At 37.9% G+C, this 19598-nt stretch overlaps 1 protein-coding gene across 2 annotated transcripts in view; it reads right to left on the reverse strand.

Moving 5' to 3' along the window:
* Nucleotides 1-19598, reverse strand: part of BTRC (beta-transducin repeat containing E3 ubiquitin protein ligase) — a 202300-nt gene that overhangs the window by 75187 nt on the left and 107515 nt on the right. For both annotated transcript variants that reach the window (XM_010356122.2, XM_010356124.2), the window contains one exon: nt 3739-3828. In XM_010356122.2, the coding sequence (XP_010354424.1) occupies nt 3739-3828 (90 nt within the window). The remainder of the gene's footprint in view (nt 1-3738; nt 3829-19598) is intronic.

Here is a 19598-nt window from a genome sequence, read left to right on the forward strand (position 1 = left end):
GGGTAAGGGTAAATTAGGAAAAAAACCTAAGACCAAAATTTGCAGTAATGGTTTAATAAAGCCAATAGCAAGATAACATAAAAAAGTAATGCCTTTCGGCCTTCCAGTTAGTTTTCTTTACCAATTAAAAAAAATTATGAAGGTTGACAATTAATAAGCACAATGTAATTATGGATTTTAAAGACTAAGTTGACAGTTAATAATGACTGTCCATCTAAAGCTACAATAAACACAGAGCTCATCATGCTCCAAACACAAATCTCATGAAACACAGGGCCATAACCAGGAGAAAGAATTCTGAAAAAAAAAAAAAAAAGGTATCTCAATGCTTCCAAATGTTACTTGGATTAAGTTATAGTGATAAAATAGACCCTCTTTCATTTTTAGTTTTAAATTTTTTCTTAGGTCTGTTTCTTCAAATTAAAGATTAACAAGATTATTGCCAATTTAGGGTGGTTGTAATTTGTTTTATAGCTTTGTTTTCTTGTATTCTACAGAGGACTAATGGGTACTCTTCGTAAAGAGCTATTGTAAGACTGTGATATTTCTGGCAAAGAGTTACAATCAAGGTATTATAGGGGTCCAAACAGAATACCATTGGTGCTTTTAGGGAAATAAATGGTATTAATGTCTTCTCTAAAACTTACATGAACCGTACTCAATAATAAGGTTTTGGACTATACTTAGTATCTCTAGCCAAGCCAAAGTCACTCTTTGAACTAGAGAACAAAAACGGCTGATATCGCTATATTATAGTTGTTCTCACATGGAAATGGTTTAAGCCACAATGGAGTATAATCTGAATCAACAACAGACACTTGTACCAAGTTGAGAAAACACTGTAGCCATATCAATGTAGCAGATGAAACTATTCAGTTAAGGACTAAAGGTGAAGAACAGGAAATAGGTACAAGCTTGCAGACCAACAAAATAATGACAAGTCATTCCATTCAAAGGTCAAGCAATAAATGAGGCCAACAGAAACAGTTAGGGATCATGAGACACACAAAACACATGTAAATAAAAAAGAAAAAATTTGGCCGGGCGCAGTGGCTCACACCTGTAATCCCAGCACTTTGGGAGGCCGAGGCGGGCAGATCACCTGAGTTCAAAAGCTCGAGACCAGCCTGGCCAACGTGGTGAAACCCTGTTTCTACTAAAAAATACAAAAATTAGCTGGGTGTGGTAACACGCTTCTGTAATCCTAGCCACTCAGGAGGCTCAGGCAGGCGAATGGCTTGAACCCAGGAGATGGAGGTTGTAGTGAGCTGAAATGGCACCACTGTACTCCAGCCTGGGCAACACAGTGAGATTCCATCTCAAAAAAAATGAACCAGTGATTTAACTGGGTTCCAATAGGAAATGATAGACATCATTATTAAATTAGATTATTTAAGAGGACGATGAAAGGTTATGGGTGTCAGAATAATGTTAAAATAAGCAACAATGCAATGAGAAGGTCACCACCTGGGAGCAAGTAAAACAGACTGATGAGCAGCAATGAGCAAACTTACTTTCTCACTCAAGACCCAAGAGCATGGAAGAGATTACATCATTGTGCTAGAGGGCAGAAGGTTCCCAACCATGTACCACCAAAGCAGAGGGTGGGAGAAAAAAAACAAAAACAAAAAACTCCACATCATATAGACACACACCAACCTATTTAGATTAGAGATCCTGGCTTACAAAGTATGGAGAAAACAAAAGGAACAGATGCTCACTTGGCCAGCTCTCAATGAAACTCATTAAAATCATCACCCTGTCCTTGGATTGGTGCTCATGCTAAAATTTTACCTTATTTAGCCAGAAGTCACCCACTTGTGATGAAACTAAGAGCAGCATGGCCAAAAAAAAAAAAAAAAAAAAAAAAGAATATTTTTATTTTTAAAGGCCCAAATAACTGTGTACTCCTCTGTTTCCATGCACAAAAGCAGGATATAAAGGAGACTCGGGCTGAGTGCAGTGGCTCACGCTTGTAATCCCAACTCTTTGGCAGGTCTGGGGGATCACTTGAGGCCGGGAGTTCGAGACCAGCCTAGGCAATACAGCAACACCTCATCTCTACAAAACAAAACAAAACACCTCTAAAAAACCAAAAACCAAAAATTAGCTGGGTGTGGTGGCATGCGACCGTGTTCTCAGCTACTTGGGAGGCTGAGGCTGGAAGATCAGGGCTTGAGCCCAGGAGGTAAAGGCTGCATTGGGCTAGGATTGTGCCATTGCACACTACCCTGGGCGACAGAGCAAGACCCTGTCTCTAAAAATAAAATAAAACAAAACAAAATAGAGTCAATTAGCACTTGTTAGTTGTGACTAAATGACTGAAAAAATAAAAATGTAATTTATAATAATTACATTTTGTAGCAAATTAACATATTTGAATTTAAGAGACATTTAACTGATGAACTCTACCTTTTTAAACTATAATTTGAAATAAATTCTGATATTTCTTATATGTATGATTTCAATGGTTATATTTTGTGTGATATATTTCCAGTTGATAGAGCAGGCCCAGAGACTATTAAATGTTTTAAGAAAAAATAAACAAAAACTCTGCTTTTGCTATGTTCTGAATGTTTGTATTCTCCCAAATTCATGAAGGCAGACCCCTTGTAAATGGGATTAGTGCCCTTAAAAAAGAGATCTCATATATCTAGCTAGTCTCTTCTATCATGTGAGGATGCAGTGAGAAGGCACCATCTATGAAGCAGAGAGTAAGCCCTCACCAGACACTGAATCTGCTAATGCTCTGATCTTGGACTTCTCAGCCCCTATAAGAAAAAAATTAGTTTTGTTTATAAGCCACCCAGCTTACAGTATTTTTGTTATAGCAGCCCACATGGACTAAGACAACTGTCCTTAGATTTCTGTAGCAAAGGATAGCAACTACATGATACCAGTCCTGGCTCTAATAATAACAGTAAGGAACTGAGGGCCTGGGTCTACAATAAAATAGGTTAAACTAAAATAGTTGCAATTGGGAATGTTGTAACAGTAACAAATCTATGAATAGATATAAAGGCAATATTTTTGCAGATAATTCAAGTAAAAGAAACAAAGTCCATACTTAATAGTACTTATTCCTAAAATAAAATGTCTGACACTTGAATTTAAGTCAAAGTTCCTTAGTAATGACAGATATTTGGAAAATGTGAGTTATGATAGATATAAAAAGCATCAGATCTCTAATATTTAAGATAAATTTTACATCTAGGCTATAGACATGACATATATACATGAAAAAGAGGTAGCCCATAGACATGACTAAACATACTTGTCCATGTGGATCAAGATCATCAAAAGCAGTATTTCTAACATTAGCCACTCAATAAATAACAACAGTGATATAATAATTGGGTTGCCTACAGCATATTTCACAATCCTTGCAATGTGATGTACTCTATACATAACTGCATTTAAAAACCATAAACTTGTCAAAACAATTGTACATTATCTTATACAAATCTTACTGATATGTGATAATCTACAACTAGTGTCAAGAAACAAATGTGAATCAGTCTAAAGTGTGACCAGAATTCATAAGCAAAAGATTCTGTTGCAATTAAGAGGTGGAGAATCTAACTTGCAATCTGTTCTAGATAAAATGATGCCTGTTTATATTTTTTTCTTAAATATATAATCCTGTAATAGTCCTTAAGCAATACTGGGTAAAGATGTCTACAGATATGGTACTGTTATGGTGTGGTATAATATACATTGATGAGCAATATTACTTACTTTGGCCACACAATTCTCAGTCTTCATAGCAGTGCTTGCTAAACATACTGTTTCTTGGTTTAAGCAGAGTCTGGCACAGCTGTTGTACGTCTGTAAAAAGAATTTGTTGGAAACAGGTTTTTAAAATATTGAAATACTGCCATATACTGTTTTCATATTCTGCTCTATTTCTCAAGTCAAAACACAAATAGATTTTATCTATAAATTAAGACTTATGGGAACTGAGAGGTAAGTTAGAAAAGGAGGAGGGCAAAGATAGAGCCCACAAAAGCCACTGATGTGCCCATGAACAAGTATGTAAGCAGCAGTGGCTTCACTGTATTAACGATTAACGGAAGGTGAGGGTACTGATTATATAGCATTTTAAAATGCAAATTTGAAGAGCTCAGTTCTGTTTAAAACAACAGTTACTGTTCTAAGAAAAGATTTATTTTTGTTGTGTTTCCTTTTAAATTCTCAAAACGATCAAGATCTGAAAGAAGTTAGAGGGCATGTTTCTTCCCCCCACGTCCCCTTCCCCCCAGGAGATGAAGTCTTGCCCTGTCGCCCAGGCTGGGGTGCAGTGGCGTGATCTTGGCTCACTGTAACCTCCACCTCCGGGGTTCAAGCGATTCTCCTGCCTCAGCCTCCTGCAGAGGACATGTTTCTTTCTCTCTTTTTTTTTTTTTTTTGAGATAGGGTCTTACTCTGTCACACCAGCTGAAGTACAGCAGTGAGATCTTGGCTCACTGCAATCTACGCCTCTGGGACTCAAGTGATCCTCTGGAGTAGGTGGGGGACTATAGGTGCATGCCACCACGCCCAGCTAATTTTTTGTATTTTTTTGTAGGGACGGGGTTTTGCCATGTTGCCGAAGCTGGTCTTGAACTCCTGAGCTCAAGTGATCCTCCTGCCTCAGGCTTCTAATGTGCTGGGATTACAGGGATGAGCCATCGTGTTCAGCTGACATGTTTCTTATTCAGAACAATAAATGAAAAAATTTCAAACTATCCAGAAAAAGAAAAAGATTTTAAAACAAATCATGAAATATTTTTAAAAGAATATCAGTACAAGCTTTGACTTTTGGCTTTAAAAAGAAAAAAGAAACCAAAATTGAAAGAACACTAAGGCCGGGCGCGGTGGCTCAAGCCTGTAATCCCAGCACTTTGGGAGGCCGAGACGGGCGGATCACGAGGTCAGGAGATCAAGACCATCCTGGCTAACACGGTGAAACCCCATCTCTACTAAAAAACTACAAAAACTCTACAAAAAAACTAGCCGGGCGATGTGGCGGGCACCTGTAGTCCCAGTTACTCGGGAGGCTGAGGCAGGAGAATGGCGTAAACCCGGGAGGCAGAGCTTGCAGTGAGCTGAGATCTGGCCACTGCACTCCAGCCTGGGCGACAGAGCAAGACTCCGTCTCAAAAAAGAAAGAAAGAAAGAAAGAAAGAAAGAAAGAACACTGAGAAAAAGATAAATCAACATTTACCTACATCTTTTTTAAAATTTTTTTTTGAGATGGAGTCTTGCCTTGTTGCCAAGGCTGGAGTGCAGTGGCACAATCTCAGCTCACTACAAACTCTGCCTCCCAGGTTCAAGCGATTCTCCTGCCTCAGTCTCCCGAGTAGCTGGGCTTACAGGCGCCCGCCACCATGCCCAGCTAATTTTTTGTATTTTTAGTAGAGATGGGGTTTCATCACGTTGGTCAGGCTGGTCTTGAACTCCTGACCTCAGGTGACCCACCCACCTCGGCCTCCCAAAGTGCTGGGATTACAGGCATGAGCAGCCTCACTGGGCCTATCTAGACCTTAGAAGTTATCCCTTAAGTACATCTGGTAATGTTCAGGAGATAAAATAGAAAAATCAGGCCAGCTGCGGTGGCTCACGCCTGTAAGCCTCACTTTGGGAAGCCAAGGAGGGAAGATGCCACCCTGGGCATCTTGGGCAATGTGGTGAAACCCTGTCTCTACTAAAATACAAAAAATTAGTCGGGCATGGTGGTGGGTACCTATAGTTCCAGCTACTCAGGAAGCTGAGGCAGGAGAATCGCTTGAGCCCAGGAGATGGAGGTTGTAGTGAGCCGAGATCACGCCACTGCACTCCAGCCTGGGCAACAGAGCAAGACACTGTCTCTAAATAAAATAGGAAAAATCATAGGAAATGGATTTTAAAAATTGGTGGTAACTGGGCATGGTGGCTCACGCCTGTGATCCCAGCACTTTGGTACGCCGAGGCAGGGGAATCACTTGAGCCTAGGAGTTTGAGATCAGCTCGAGCAACAGAGCGAGGCCCCATCCTTACCAAAAACAAAACAAAACATTGGTAAAACTATAGTTATACTTCATGAAAAGCAAACTTATTAGTCATTACTGGACAATATATTAATAGAAATGTTTCCTTTTAGTCTTAAGTTTTTACTGATGGTATAAATCATGTTTATCAAACTTTAGTGTGCATCAAAATCATCTGGAAGGAGGGCTTGTTAAAACACAGATCTCAGTGGGGCCCGGTGGCTAACACCTGTAATCCCAGCACTTTGGGAGGTGAAGGCAGGTGGATCACTTGAGATCAGAAGTTTGAGACCAGCCTGGCCAACATGGTGAAACCCCGTCTCTACTAAAGAAACCAAAAAAAAAATTTAGCCAGACATGGTGCCGCGTGCCTGTAATCCAGCTACTCAGGAGGCTGAGGCAGAAGAATCATTTGAACCTGGGAAGCAGAGGCTGCAGTGAGCCGAGATTGCGCCACTGCACTCCAGCGTGGGTGACAGAGCAAGACTCTGTCTCAAAACAAAATGAAACAAAACAAACATAGATTGCTAGGTTCCATCCCCAGAGCTTCTGAATATTTGCATTTTTAATAAGGCCCCAGTTTACATTAGTGCTGCTGATCCAGCAACACTCTTCGGGAACCATTGCTATAAATGTTTGTGTTGGATTTAAGAAGAAAAATCTTAAGACACACTTAAAACCAACAGTAAGAAAGAATTCAATTTTTTAACATTTTGAGATAATTTTAGATTTATGGAACAAGTACAAAAATAGTAAAGGTCAAGAACAGTGGCTCATGCCTATAATACCAGCACTTTGGGAGGTAGAGGCAGGAGGGTTACTTGAAACCAGGAGTTCCATACAAGCCCACATTTCTATTTAAAAAAAAAAAAAACGAACTGGGCGTGGCAGCACAGGTCTGTAGTCCTGGCTACTCGGGAGGACTGACTGAGCCTGGGAGTTGAAGACTGCGGGGAGCTATGATTATGCCACTGTACTTTAGCCTGGGCAACAAATCAAGATACCATCTCTTTAAAAAAAGAAAAAATAAATATTTCTTATATACTCGTCACCCAGGTTACCCATATGTTAATGTCTTACATAATCACAGAACATTTATCAAAACTAAGAAATTAACTTGGTACTATATAAAGTACAGAACTTAACTCAGGTTTCACGTTTTTCCACTAATGCCCTTTTTCTGTTCAGCATCTAATCTAGGATTCCACATTGCATTTATTTGTCATGTCTCTTAGGGCTCCTCTTATTTTGAACAATCCCTCAGTCTTTCCTTGTCTTTCACGACTGATACTGCTAAACAGCACTGATCAGTTAATCTACAGACTGTGCCTCAAGTTGGGTTTGTCTGATGTTTTCTCATGATCAGACTGAGGTTATTTTGGAGAAAGATACTTTAGAGGTGATGTGCCCTTCTCACTGCATCAAATCAGAAGGTATGTTGATATTTCTGGTGATGTTAGCCTTGATTATATAGCTAAGGACATGTCTGCCAAGATTCTCCAGTATAAACATTATTTTTCCCTTAGGAATTACTGAATACATATATATATATATATATATATATATATATATGGCAAAATACTTTGAGACTATGCAAATATTCTGTTTCTACTTGAATCTCAGCTTCTAATTTTAGCATCCATTGTAGAATCATGCCTATGGTAATTTTTACTGTGTATTCTAATAGTGAATTTATTATTTTTGTCTTTCCTTCCACATTTATTAACTGGAATTCTTCTGTGAGGAAAAGCTGTGATTTCACTCCTCATTTGTTTATTTACTCACTTGTTTATTTATATCAGCATGAACAGATATTTTAAAGAATCTGATTTTGATCAACTATTATTCTTTGGAAAGAAAATACGTAAAATTTAAGAAAAAATGGGGAAAATAGTAGAGATATATAACTCTCCATCGATACTATAAAGTCAGTTTTTTGTTTTTCGTTTCTTTTTTTTTTTTTTTTGAGACGGAGTCTTACTCTGTCTCCCAAGCTGGAGTGCAGTGGCACAATCTCGGCTCACTGTAACCTGCACTTCTCAGGTTCAAGTGATTCTCCTGCCTCAGCCTACCAAGTAGCTGGGATTACAGACATGTGCCACCACGCCCGGCTAATTTTTTGTATTTTTAGTAGAGACAGGGTTTCACCATGTTGGCCAGGCTGGTCTTGAACTCCTGACCTTAACTGATCCGTCTGCCTTGGCCTCCCAAAGTGCTGAGATTACAGGTGTGAGCCACCATGCCTAGCTGTTTTTCTTTTAAACAAGGTAAACCTTAAAAAATTTACCAACTTGTTTTATTCTTATAATCTAAGCAAAAATTATTTCGAAATATATATGAAAAAACAGAGCATTAGAAATTCGTGTACAGATTTAAATATTGGTGCATATAAATTCTGGGCTCTAGATTTGTTATTTCTTTTGCATTGTCTAATTCCACAAACATTTACTATTCATACAAACACAACATAAGTATTTTTAAAATAAAATTCACTGTTTTAAAGATAAATTTATGAAGTAATCAGTATTTGCTGAATAAAATATAACTCGACTCAAAGAGTTCTGCTTCCAATAATGGCAGAAATGTTTGTATCAGATTAACCCTCCTGCAGACAGGAAAAACATTTTAAAGCTATGTAAAGGCACTGGAGATCAACTTAAAATAGCCAGAAATGGGGAAGGAGTGGCCTGATCTTGAAAGAAGAGAACCACACTGGGTGAGATGTGTGTGTATGTGCTTTTCCCCCAAAGGCACTCACCAGTCCACTTGGTGCAGAGTGACTAGAATTCAACCTGAAAGCCACAGTCTATTGGCTTGAGATATCAAGTGATAAAGTTCAAAACTGCCATAGTGGCTGGCAATAGAGAACAGAAATCCCAGAAATGAAAGAGAACCACAGGGGAAGAAGGAAGACTAAAAAAATCAATATAAATTTCCCTCATATCTATGGCTAACCCCCAAACTTACATACATGAAGGGGAGATTCCAAGGATTTCAATGGAGAGCAACAGCTGGAGGGTTGAAAGGCCCATGTAGATATTCCAGCTGCTGCTCATGAGGGGAGAAAGAGTTTAGAGTTTGACTTTTATCAAGTTAGAGGGACTTAATAACATCTTAGGCTTTCCATTGAAAATTCAAAGAGACCATGAGTTTAGAATCAAGAGTACGTCTTAGGACTAAGGGCAAAACCAAAACACACCTGACCTTAACAAACATAAAACCAAGCCTCTACAAGGCCATAGTGATCAGCCAGTAATTTAATCAGAGGAAGAAAAAATGAATTCAGAGTTTCTGCAATGTACCATTTATAATGTTGGTTATATAATCAAAAAATTACTAACCATGAGAAAAAGGAGATAAATAGGATCCATTGTCAAGAGAAAAATGAACCAAAAACCAACCCTGAGAAGACCTAGTTGTAGAAATTAGCACATATTATAGCTCTAAAGAAGCTAAAATAGATACATTCAAACTTGAACACAGCAATAAAAGATATGATCATGATGAATAAACAGATGAAAAATTCTACCAGAAAATGAAAAACCAAAAATAAACTAAATAGAAATTCTAGAACTGAAGAGTGCATTATCTGAAATGAAAAATTCAGGCTGGGCGTGGTGGCTCATGCCTGTAATCTCAGCACTTTAGGAGGCTGAGGCAGCAGGATAGCTTGAGCCCAGGAGTTCAGGACCAGCCTGGGCAATGTAGTGAGTCCCTATCTCCACAAAAAATAAAAAAAAATTGGCCAGGCTCAGCAGCTTACACCTAGCACTTTGGAAGGCTGAGGCGGGCAGATCACCTGATGTCAGGAGTTCAAGACCAGCCTAGCCAACTTGGTGAAACCCCATCTCTACTAAAAATACAAAAATTAGCAGGGCATGGTGGCCCATACCAGTAATCCCAGTTACTTGGAGAGGCAGAGGGAGGAGAATCACTTGAACCTGGGAGGTGGAGGTTGCAGTGAGCCGAGATTACACCACTGTACTCCAGCCTGGGCAACAGATTGAGACTCTGTCTCAAAAAAAAAAAAAAAAGAAAGAAAAATTAATTGGGCATAGTGGTGTACACCTGTAATCCCAGCTACTCAGGAGACTGGGGTGGGAGGCTGCTTGAGTCCAGGAGGTCAAGGCTGCAGAGAGCCATGTTCATGCCAGCGCACTTCAGTCTGAGCGACAGAGTGAGACCCTGTCTTAAAAAAAAAACAAAAAATTCACTGGAGAGGATTAAAAAGCAGACTGGAAGTGGCAGAAAAAAGGTCAATGAAGACAGATAAACTGAAAAAAAAAAAAGATAAACTGAAATCATATAAACTGAAGAACAGAGAGGGAAAAAAGGAGATTAAGAAAAGGAAAAAGAAAAGATTGGTCTTAGTCACTGTGTGGGACAATTCTGGGTTTTCTAGAATATATGCATGGCTGGAGTCCAAGGGAGAGAGAAGAGAATGGTACAGCAAAGAAGTTATAAAAATGGTGATCCAATACTTCCCCAAATTTTGTGAAAACTAGTGGCTTTCTGATTTAAGATCAGCAAACCTCAGCCATATTAAAAATACAAAGAAAACAACGCATATAGGCCCACACAGTCAGAACTGCTGAAAACCAGTGACAAAGATAAAACCTTGAATGCAGCCAAGGAAAAAGGGGATGTTATGTATCTAGGAGTAATGATATTAATAACATCAGGCTTTTCATAAAAAATGAAGGCTAGAAGACAAGGGAACAATATTTTTATTTTATTTATTTATTTTTGAGGTAGATTCCTACTCTGTGGCCCAGGCTGGAATGCAAGGGCACGATCTCGGCTCACTGCAACCTCTGTCCCCTGGGTTCAAGCGATTCTCCTGCCTCAGCCTCCCAAGTAGCTGGGACTACAAGCGTGCACCACCACACCCAGATAATTTTTGTATTTTTAGTAGAGACAGGGTTTCACCATATTGGCCAGGCTGGTCTCGAACTCCTGATCTCAGGTGATACACCCAACCTCGGCCTCCCAAAGTGCTGGGATTATAGGTGTAAGCCACCATGCCCAGCTGCGAACAACATTTTTAAAGTGCTGAAAGGAAAAAAATCTCAAACCAGGCTTCCTGTGTTAGGAAAGGGGTGGGGTGGCTCATGCCTATAATTCCAACATTTTGAGAAGCCAATGCAGGAGGATTGCTTGAGCCCTGGAGTTCAAGATCAGCCTGGGCAACATAGTGAGACCCCATCTCTACCAAAAACAAGAAAGAAAGAAGAGAGAAAAGAAAATAAAAGAAAAGAAAAGAAAACAAAACAAAACAAAACAAAACAAAACAAAAGAAGGAAGGAAAACAAAATATGGAAAGAGAGAAATCTAGACCAAACCCTGTGGGGTTGAATTAGAATTGAAGTTATCAATGTGAACTAATGGTTTTCAAAGTATATAAATATAGGTGTAAAAGAAAAGTCAGTGTTTGAATCTTGGTTTCTAAATACCATTCTGCACTAAAGGGAATTATACATTCATGGAAATATGGTTGATTCCAGGACTGACCAGGGAAACTGTAAGATGGAAATACTCAGACAACGATGAAGATATGTCAAAGGGGGCATGGAAGCCTGCCTAAAGTGGCTTTCAGTAGCCCAATATGAAACAACCACAGTATTAAAATAAAATATATTAACATATTATAATCTGTTGAATAAATAGGAAACATTTCTTCAAAAACACAAATTATCAAAATTGACACAACATGAAACAGAAAATCTGAACAGCTCTAAACCTCTAAAAGAAATTCAAAATGCTCTAAAAAATCTTGCCACATAAATTTAAATAATACGTTAAAAAAAAAAGTTTCACAAAGAAAACTCCAGGCCCAAGTGCTTTCACTCGTGAATTCTATGAAATCTGAAGGAAGAAACACCACCAGGATTATACAGAAGTGCTTTTAGAAAATAGAGGAGAATGGGAGGAAGACTTCCCAATTCATTTTATGAGACCAGCATAACCGTGATACCAAAACCTGGCAAACTCTTAAAAAAGAAAACTAAAAACCAGTACCTCACATGAAACAGACACAAAAATTCTTAACAAAAATCAAGGTAATTTGTCGTATTAACAGAATAAAGGGGGCAAAATCCTATATGATATATCTCAGATGAAAAAAAAGTAGTTATCTAGATGTCTGTCGATTTTTGGAGACAGGTTCTCACTCGGTTGCCCAGGCTGGAGTGCAGTGGTGTGATCATAACTCACCGTAGCCTCCAACTCAATGGGCTCCAGCGATCCTCCCCCTTCGGCCACCCAAAGTGCTGGGATTATAGGTGTGAGCCACCACACAGACTTCTTTTTAATAGAAAGTGCTAGGTTAATTCTAAAACTTATACAGAAATGCAAACTATCTGGAATAACAAAAAATAAAACAACAAATCTAGAGAACTCACACTACCTGATTTCATGGCCCATTATATAAAACTACAATAATCAAGACACTATGGTATTTGGTGCCAGGATAGACATCTGTCATTTTTCTTGTCCTCCTTGTCTACAGGGACATAAAATAGGGATGAGTCAGTGCCTTAGCCACTGTCACCCACTGCTCTGTGTCCAGCAGCAACGTTTTCTTCAGGAGGTTCAAGAATAGACTACTCTTACATAACTAAATGGTTTGGACAAATGAATTCATGTAATTCAATGAGGGAAAAGAAAGTCTTTTCAACAATGGTGCTGAAACAACTGCATGAAATTATTGCAAAAACAATGAAGCCCAAACTCTACTTCACGGCACGTATAAGAATTTGAGATGGATCACAGAATGAAGTATAAATTCTAAACTTATAAAGCTCCCAGAAGAAAACTTAGAAGAATATCTTCACAATCATGGGGTAGACAAAGAAGATATCTCAGGTAGGACCAAAGGAAGTATCCCATCTAAAAGAAAAAACCAGCTGGGTGCGGTGGCTCATGCCTGTAACCCCAGCACTTTGGGAGGCTGAGGCGGTCGGATCACATGAGGTCTGGAGTTCGAGACCAGCCTGGCCAACACGGTGAAACCCTGTCTCTACTAAAAATACAAAAATTAGCTGGACGGTGTGACGCATGCCTGTAATCCCATCTACTCAGGAGGCTGAGGCACAAGAATCGCTTGAACCCAGGAGATGGAGGTTGCAGTGAGCCGAGATCATGTCACTGCACTCCAGCCTGGGGGACAGAGTGAGACTCTGTCTCAAAAAAAAAAAAAAAGAAAAGAAAAGAAAGAAAAAATTGGTAGACTGGATTTCATCCAAATATTAGAAACTTCTCATCAAAACACACCGTGAACAGGCAAGCCATAGACAGTGAGAAAATAATCAGAGTACATATACCCGACAAATGAATGGTATCCAGAATTCAATATAGTTGAGTCTACAACTCAATAATAAAAAGGCAAACAATGCAATTTTTAAAATGGCTAAAAACTTAAAAGATACTTCACAAAGAAAATGTCTGAATAACCAATAAGCACATGAAAAAGTGCTTGACATATGCTCACCAAAAACCTTTATGGAGGAACATTCATAGTAACTTCACTTACAATGATGGAAATGGCTCAGATACCCACCAAAAGGAGACAGAAAACAAATTGCAATATATTTATTCCACTCAATGAAAGAGAATAAACTACTGATATACACAGCAACATAGAGGAATCTCACAAACATTATGCAAAGTGAATGTCAGACCCCAAAAATGTAGCATTCCAATTACACAAAATTCTAGAAAAGGCAAAATTAATCTATAGTGACAGTAAGCTGATCAGTTATTTGATCCATTGGTGGTGCGGAAAATAAGTAGAAAGGAGAACAAGAGACATTCCTGGGTAATGAAAATATTCTATAGTTTAATTAGGGTGGTGGTTACACAAGTGGTTAGATTTATCAAAAGTTCAGACTTACACAATTAATATCTGTATAATTCACTGTATGAAAACTTCCAATAAAAGTACCTTAGGAGTAAATCTTTTACAGAGGTTTGTCCAGTCAATCAATAAACGTATCATGCTATTTTTCTGAAAATACTAAGTTATAAAAAGAAAATTTGTTTTCCTTCAAAATTACCCTCTTTTCCCTTCATGAATGAATATGTAATAACATATTCAGGGGAACATTAGATAGATTCAGAAATTCTGTGCCAGGCCTGAGGGAGTTTCCAGAGTAGGGCTATATATAGGACTTTATTTTCTAGACATTCCATCTGTAAAATGGGTAAATGACTTTGCTTATCTCCCAAGGAAGTAACACAGATCAATAAACTAAAATTTGTCATAGTTCCTTTACCACTCTGCAATTAAAAGGCTAAAACATTCAATATTTTCCTATAAGACACTCTCCAGTTTGAAATCCAACTAGTGAATATAATAGCCACAGGCAAGATAGGTTCTGTCCCCAAGCAACACTTGAAAAGGTAGCTTCATTGCTGAACCAGAGACAGAGAGTCTTGTGTTGGAGTACTTTAATATGTTTTTATATTGTGTATAAAGCACATAAGCATAAACTAGTAAGATGCCTTGCTGAAAACTACCTTCTTTGTGAAAGCAGGCTGTAATTCTGAACAAGTTTTCAATTTTCACACTGCTGCTAGGGTAAAACATTTTAAAGAGTTTAATTTTTTACAATGGATTCAATGACATAGGATTATCTAACAAAGTAATGGCTAATCAATAGAAGGTTTAGTTGTCAGGTGAAACATATAACACACTAAAAGGGATTGATTGCCAGACTTCTCCTTATTTACTAGAAGGTATATATATAAAATGACACAAACTTGTTACTGGGCTGCATTCTTTTAACCTTGCAAAAAGCTGCTTAAGAAATCTGTTCAGCAGCCCTATAGCATAACAAGATATAGTATAATGAAAATTGCTAGTGACTGGGAGTGGGGGTGTAGGAAGATAGGGACTTCCAGATATACGGTAACATCAAATCATGTCCCACACAAGAATATGGTATAGAAAAAGCAAACCAAAAAGCGACATCTAAGGAAGCTGAAAGTGGGTTTTAAAAATGCCACACAGATGCTACTGAATCCTGTTCAAGAGATGCAAAGCTGTATCTGATATCATTCCATGTTGTTTTTAGGGCAGATTTCTTTTTTTAGGGCTCATGCAGCTGAGCACAACAGGCTTCCCCCCACCCCCACCTTTTTTAATGGTACATCCAGAGTAAGCACAGAAAACAAAATGAATTGGGCCCATATGGACTTTGACCAGCATATAAGCTGTTTCCTTTATAATTTATTCCCAGTATCACAACTTTCTATATGAAAATACACTCTTTATGGTCATTGCAACCCAGGAGTTCAATAATATTTTTTCTACTAAGTCAGTGATTACACAATTTATCAAAGAATGATTACACTAAAATACAAATAAAACAAAGCACCAAACCCCTATATGGTCTTCCTTCCTCAAAGTAATTTTAAGAAAGCTGGTTATTAAATTACTTCTTTTCGAAGAAGGCTTTTTGTAGCTAGGCACAAATTGCCAAATCGTGTTTTTTTAAAAAAGTTATTAGATTCTAAAGGATTCAACAGAAGTGGGAAGTTATATAAACAAATCACTTCATCAGATTTGGAAAGATCACTTTTGTCTTACTTAAGAGACCTACATTAATTACCTTTAAGATCTTTTACATGGACTATGTAAAATAAGTACTATTTATTTATTTATTTCAAATGAGGTGCTTCTTCCAAAGTATTAAATAATGTCTACAAATGCAAAAGCATTTTTATAAATAGGTAATTAAAACAGATGACTAAAATTAAGTCAAGTTGCAAAACATTACCCAGAATGCATTGTGATTTTTTTTTTTTATTAATAAACATTTCAGGCAATTTTTTTTTTTTTTTTTTTACCCAAAGCCCAAAGCGCTTTAGGGGGGGCAAAAAGAGATAGTAAGTTTTATAGAATAAAACAACAACAACAACAACAAACAACCACACATATATAATGAAATAATGTCAAAGCCCAAACTAAAGTATTTATAAGATAGTCCCTTAAGCATAGTTTGTCATATTGCAATTACACCTTGCCTACTGCCAAGCCAAAGTGCTTACTATTGCCACTAGAGGGAGAAGTGTCTTAACACAAAGCAACAGCAGATAGGGAATGGGTTTTCTTGAGCAATTATCAGAACAAAGCTCCCTTGGCTGTGTGTACCTTCTAATTACTCAGTACAATTAAAATGACTAACCTAAAACAAATAGAGAGAAAAAAAACAGCCCTGCCTGCCTGATATCAGGGACTTCATTAAACCTTTTTCTCTCATCAATCAAATCAGAAAGAAGGGAATGCCATCATATATGAACATTACAGAGCTATTAAAGGAAGGGAATTCTGCGGTATTTTTTTTTAAAAGGAGGAAAAGGAGCTCGCTTGAAAAAAGAAATGTCTTGGTATTTACCCATCTGGATGCTGCTTGAAAATAAATTGTCCTCCAAAGAACAGAAATACAGTATGTTTTCTCTCAGTTCACTGGCTTATGAATGACTCTTTGTTGTTGTTGTTGTTTTGTTAATACACACTATAATGTCATTTTCTGTGTCAGTGATGTGCTTTTTCCTCCTACTCATCCAACTGTATAAAGGAACTATGCCCATCAGACTTCCATGCTTATACTGGCTGATTTAAGTTCTTCACGGCTGTTTTTTGTGGATCTACTCCAAGGCAATGTTTAGAACGTAGGAATTTTTTCAGGGGAGGGCAATATGGTAGAAAAGGAAAACAGCTACTTATTCCTTCTAAAAGACTTATGTAGTTCCTTTTATAAGGCCCAGTCATTAACAGAAGATGACAATGGAGTCATTTTTCTTTCAGCTGACAATTGTGACATTTTTCCAGCAGCGTGCAAGGTGTTGAAAACCTGGCAGCTGTTACCTCCTGGGATGAAGATACTTTTTTATCCTCCCTTGACAGTTTAACTCAGTGGGTCAGCACCTTTAAAGACTGCAAAGTATCCTTGAAGAGGATGGAAGCTTGAATTACTGCTCCCTCCCTAATCAATGTAAACCCTCACTGCAGGTGAAGTCTCCATCTATAGAGGTGCATGGGGGAGGAAAATGTAATGCCCTGAGCCAGATGGTTTTTATCTTGTTTTTAAAGAATAAAGGAACAAGCTAACAAGGGAGACAGCTACTTTGTTAGCTTCTTGGCCTCTCTCATGGCTTTGCATCCCCAGGGTTCCAGCTACACAAGAGAAAGAATACAGAAAAACGTAAACACTTAAAGAAATATAACTAGAGGGCTGGCATCATGCTGCTTTCAAAGAGTTGAGAGAGCTCTGCTCAATGCTTTATTTATCACTGCCCACGTTCTCAGGATGGTAAGTGGACACACACACAAAGGAAACGGGGGATGGGAGAGGGATTAGACAACGGTCACAATTTACTCAATTACAGAGAAAGGCAGGGCTGACAGATCCTATTAGCACCAATGAGAAGCAAAGGGTTGAACGTTGTAATGCCACATTTTCAAAAAGTAATGAGTACTTTCATGTATCCTCCCAGGCCTTTGCCCTTGATTGCAGATAGGAATAAAAGCTAGGAAAAGAGTGGCTATCCTTTCCTTGGCTTCACATCTTTAGGAGTAAAACAAAAATTGCATCTATTTTGTACATCCTTTAAATAAAAGTTCATATTTAATGCCAAGAAATGAGATTATTCTGAAACTAAGAAAATTAACTTTCTTTACAAGGATATACTGCTCTACTTCCTCTCCCTACCCCAAACTCTTCCACCTTCAGATGCTGGAAATGAAACAAAAAAGCAGGTATACAAAATGACTTGGTGACAGACACAGGGAACAGTGTCTCTTAATTTCCACCTTCATTATTTCTTGTTCTGGTAATATCTTTGTCAGGTTTTGGAATTATTGTTATGGTGGATTTATAAGTCAAGAAGTGTTCTTTCCTTCTCTATTCTGTGAAAGGGTCTGGAATAAAATTCGTATCATTTCTTCCTTAAATAGTCGTTGAATTCACCAGTAAAACCACATATCCCTTCTGATAATTAATTAAATTTATTTAATAGACATAGGGCTATTCAAATTTTGCTTCACTATGTGTTAAAGAGTTTTGGTAAGTTGTATTTTTCAAGGAATTTGTTCAACTTGCCAAATTTTTGGCATAAAGTTATTTGCTCTTCCAATATTTAGATAGCTCTTCCAATTAACATGTAGTAGTTATGTCCCATCGACAATGGCAAAATGCTATTTCTGAATAATATATGTCAACTACAATATTAGTTAAAAACAATGCTAAATTGTTAGAATATAACTGAACTTTTTATAATCAATGATGAGTTTCTGAAATCCCATTAGAAATATTTGCAAAAGAATCTCAAGTTAATGAGATGCAAATCCTACTTGTATCAACACTAGGTATAAGGAGGCCTTGACATCTTTTTGTCTACAGAAGTTGACTACAGGAAAAACAAAACAAAACAAAAACAAAAAAACAAAACTAGCAAATGGCACTCTGTTATTGTCATATGCAACAGAGAAAAGAGGGAGTTTAAACAGCTTATATACTATGTCCTACCTTAAAAAAATCAGCAATGGGGTAATCAAGTTCAGGGCAGTCCTGGACAGCTGCCCTGTGACCCGCTTCTATTGACCCCTGCTATTCATCACTCTTCCCTAAGATAGAGGGGGCAAGCTCCTAGGGAGTGACCACCACAATAGACAGACACAAGCCAACAGTAATCTGGTTCGAGCAAAAAACCAGATGGCACCGCAATAAATTTACAAATCTGCATTCATGGGGCTGTTAAAACACCCAGAAGCTAAAAGACTCTGAGGGCCCCAGGAGGATCTCCTACTTCCCTGTTTCTAAAGGCCATTTCTCTTTCCAAGAACATTGAGTTCATGCTCTTCACAAAGAGAATGGAGGTAAAACCCTTTACAAAGAAGGGAGGAGAAAAAGCCTCATGACCTAATTAATCTCAGAGCTTGGATCTCAACACTGAATGACAGATATTAGAAAAATCATTTTAGAACACCATGAGGGGGGGAGAAAAGGTTGTTAAAGTGGGCGGGAGGAGGGGGGAAGAGAACCTGCTAAAACAGCAATGAAAAAAACAACATTAAATCTCTTTCGAATACTGCACACAACAGATCTTGCAAGGAGAAAATGATTCAATAATGTATGCATTTATTTTTAAAATGAATCAGATTAGTCCCATGTGTGACCTGCTGGTCCATCTGTATGTGCTGGACTTAATAGGCACGATTCTCTCTCTTGCTTCAGTTTGAAGTATGAGAGAGATAAATTTAGTTTAATTTTCAACAGATCAGCCTATCCATTTTCCAAATGGACCATCTGGATCAGCCTATTAAAATTAATTTATAACTTTGCAGAGTGAAAATTCGTTTGTTAGCTTAAATAAAGTTGCCAAAACTTTTCGTTGTGTCATTGTTTTCTAACAGTTGTTTCTGTATAGTGGGCAGACTGTTTCTACTTCCCAATGTATCTTATTCAGTATTGTCCTATTGATTTAGATGAACAGATCAGGTGTTGATTCTCCAAACAGTTAAAATTGTAACTGTCTCAACATCAATTACTGATCATTTGTGGATTTTTGTTTGTTTTTTTAAAAAGC

The sequence above is a fragment of the Rhinopithecus roxellana genome, chromosome 11, assembly GCF_007565055.1.
Source record: "Rhinopithecus roxellana isolate Shanxi Qingling chromosome 11, ASM756505v1, whole genome shotgun sequence".
NCBI lineage: Eukaryota > Metazoa > Chordata > Mammalia > Primates > Cercopithecidae > Rhinopithecus > Rhinopithecus roxellana.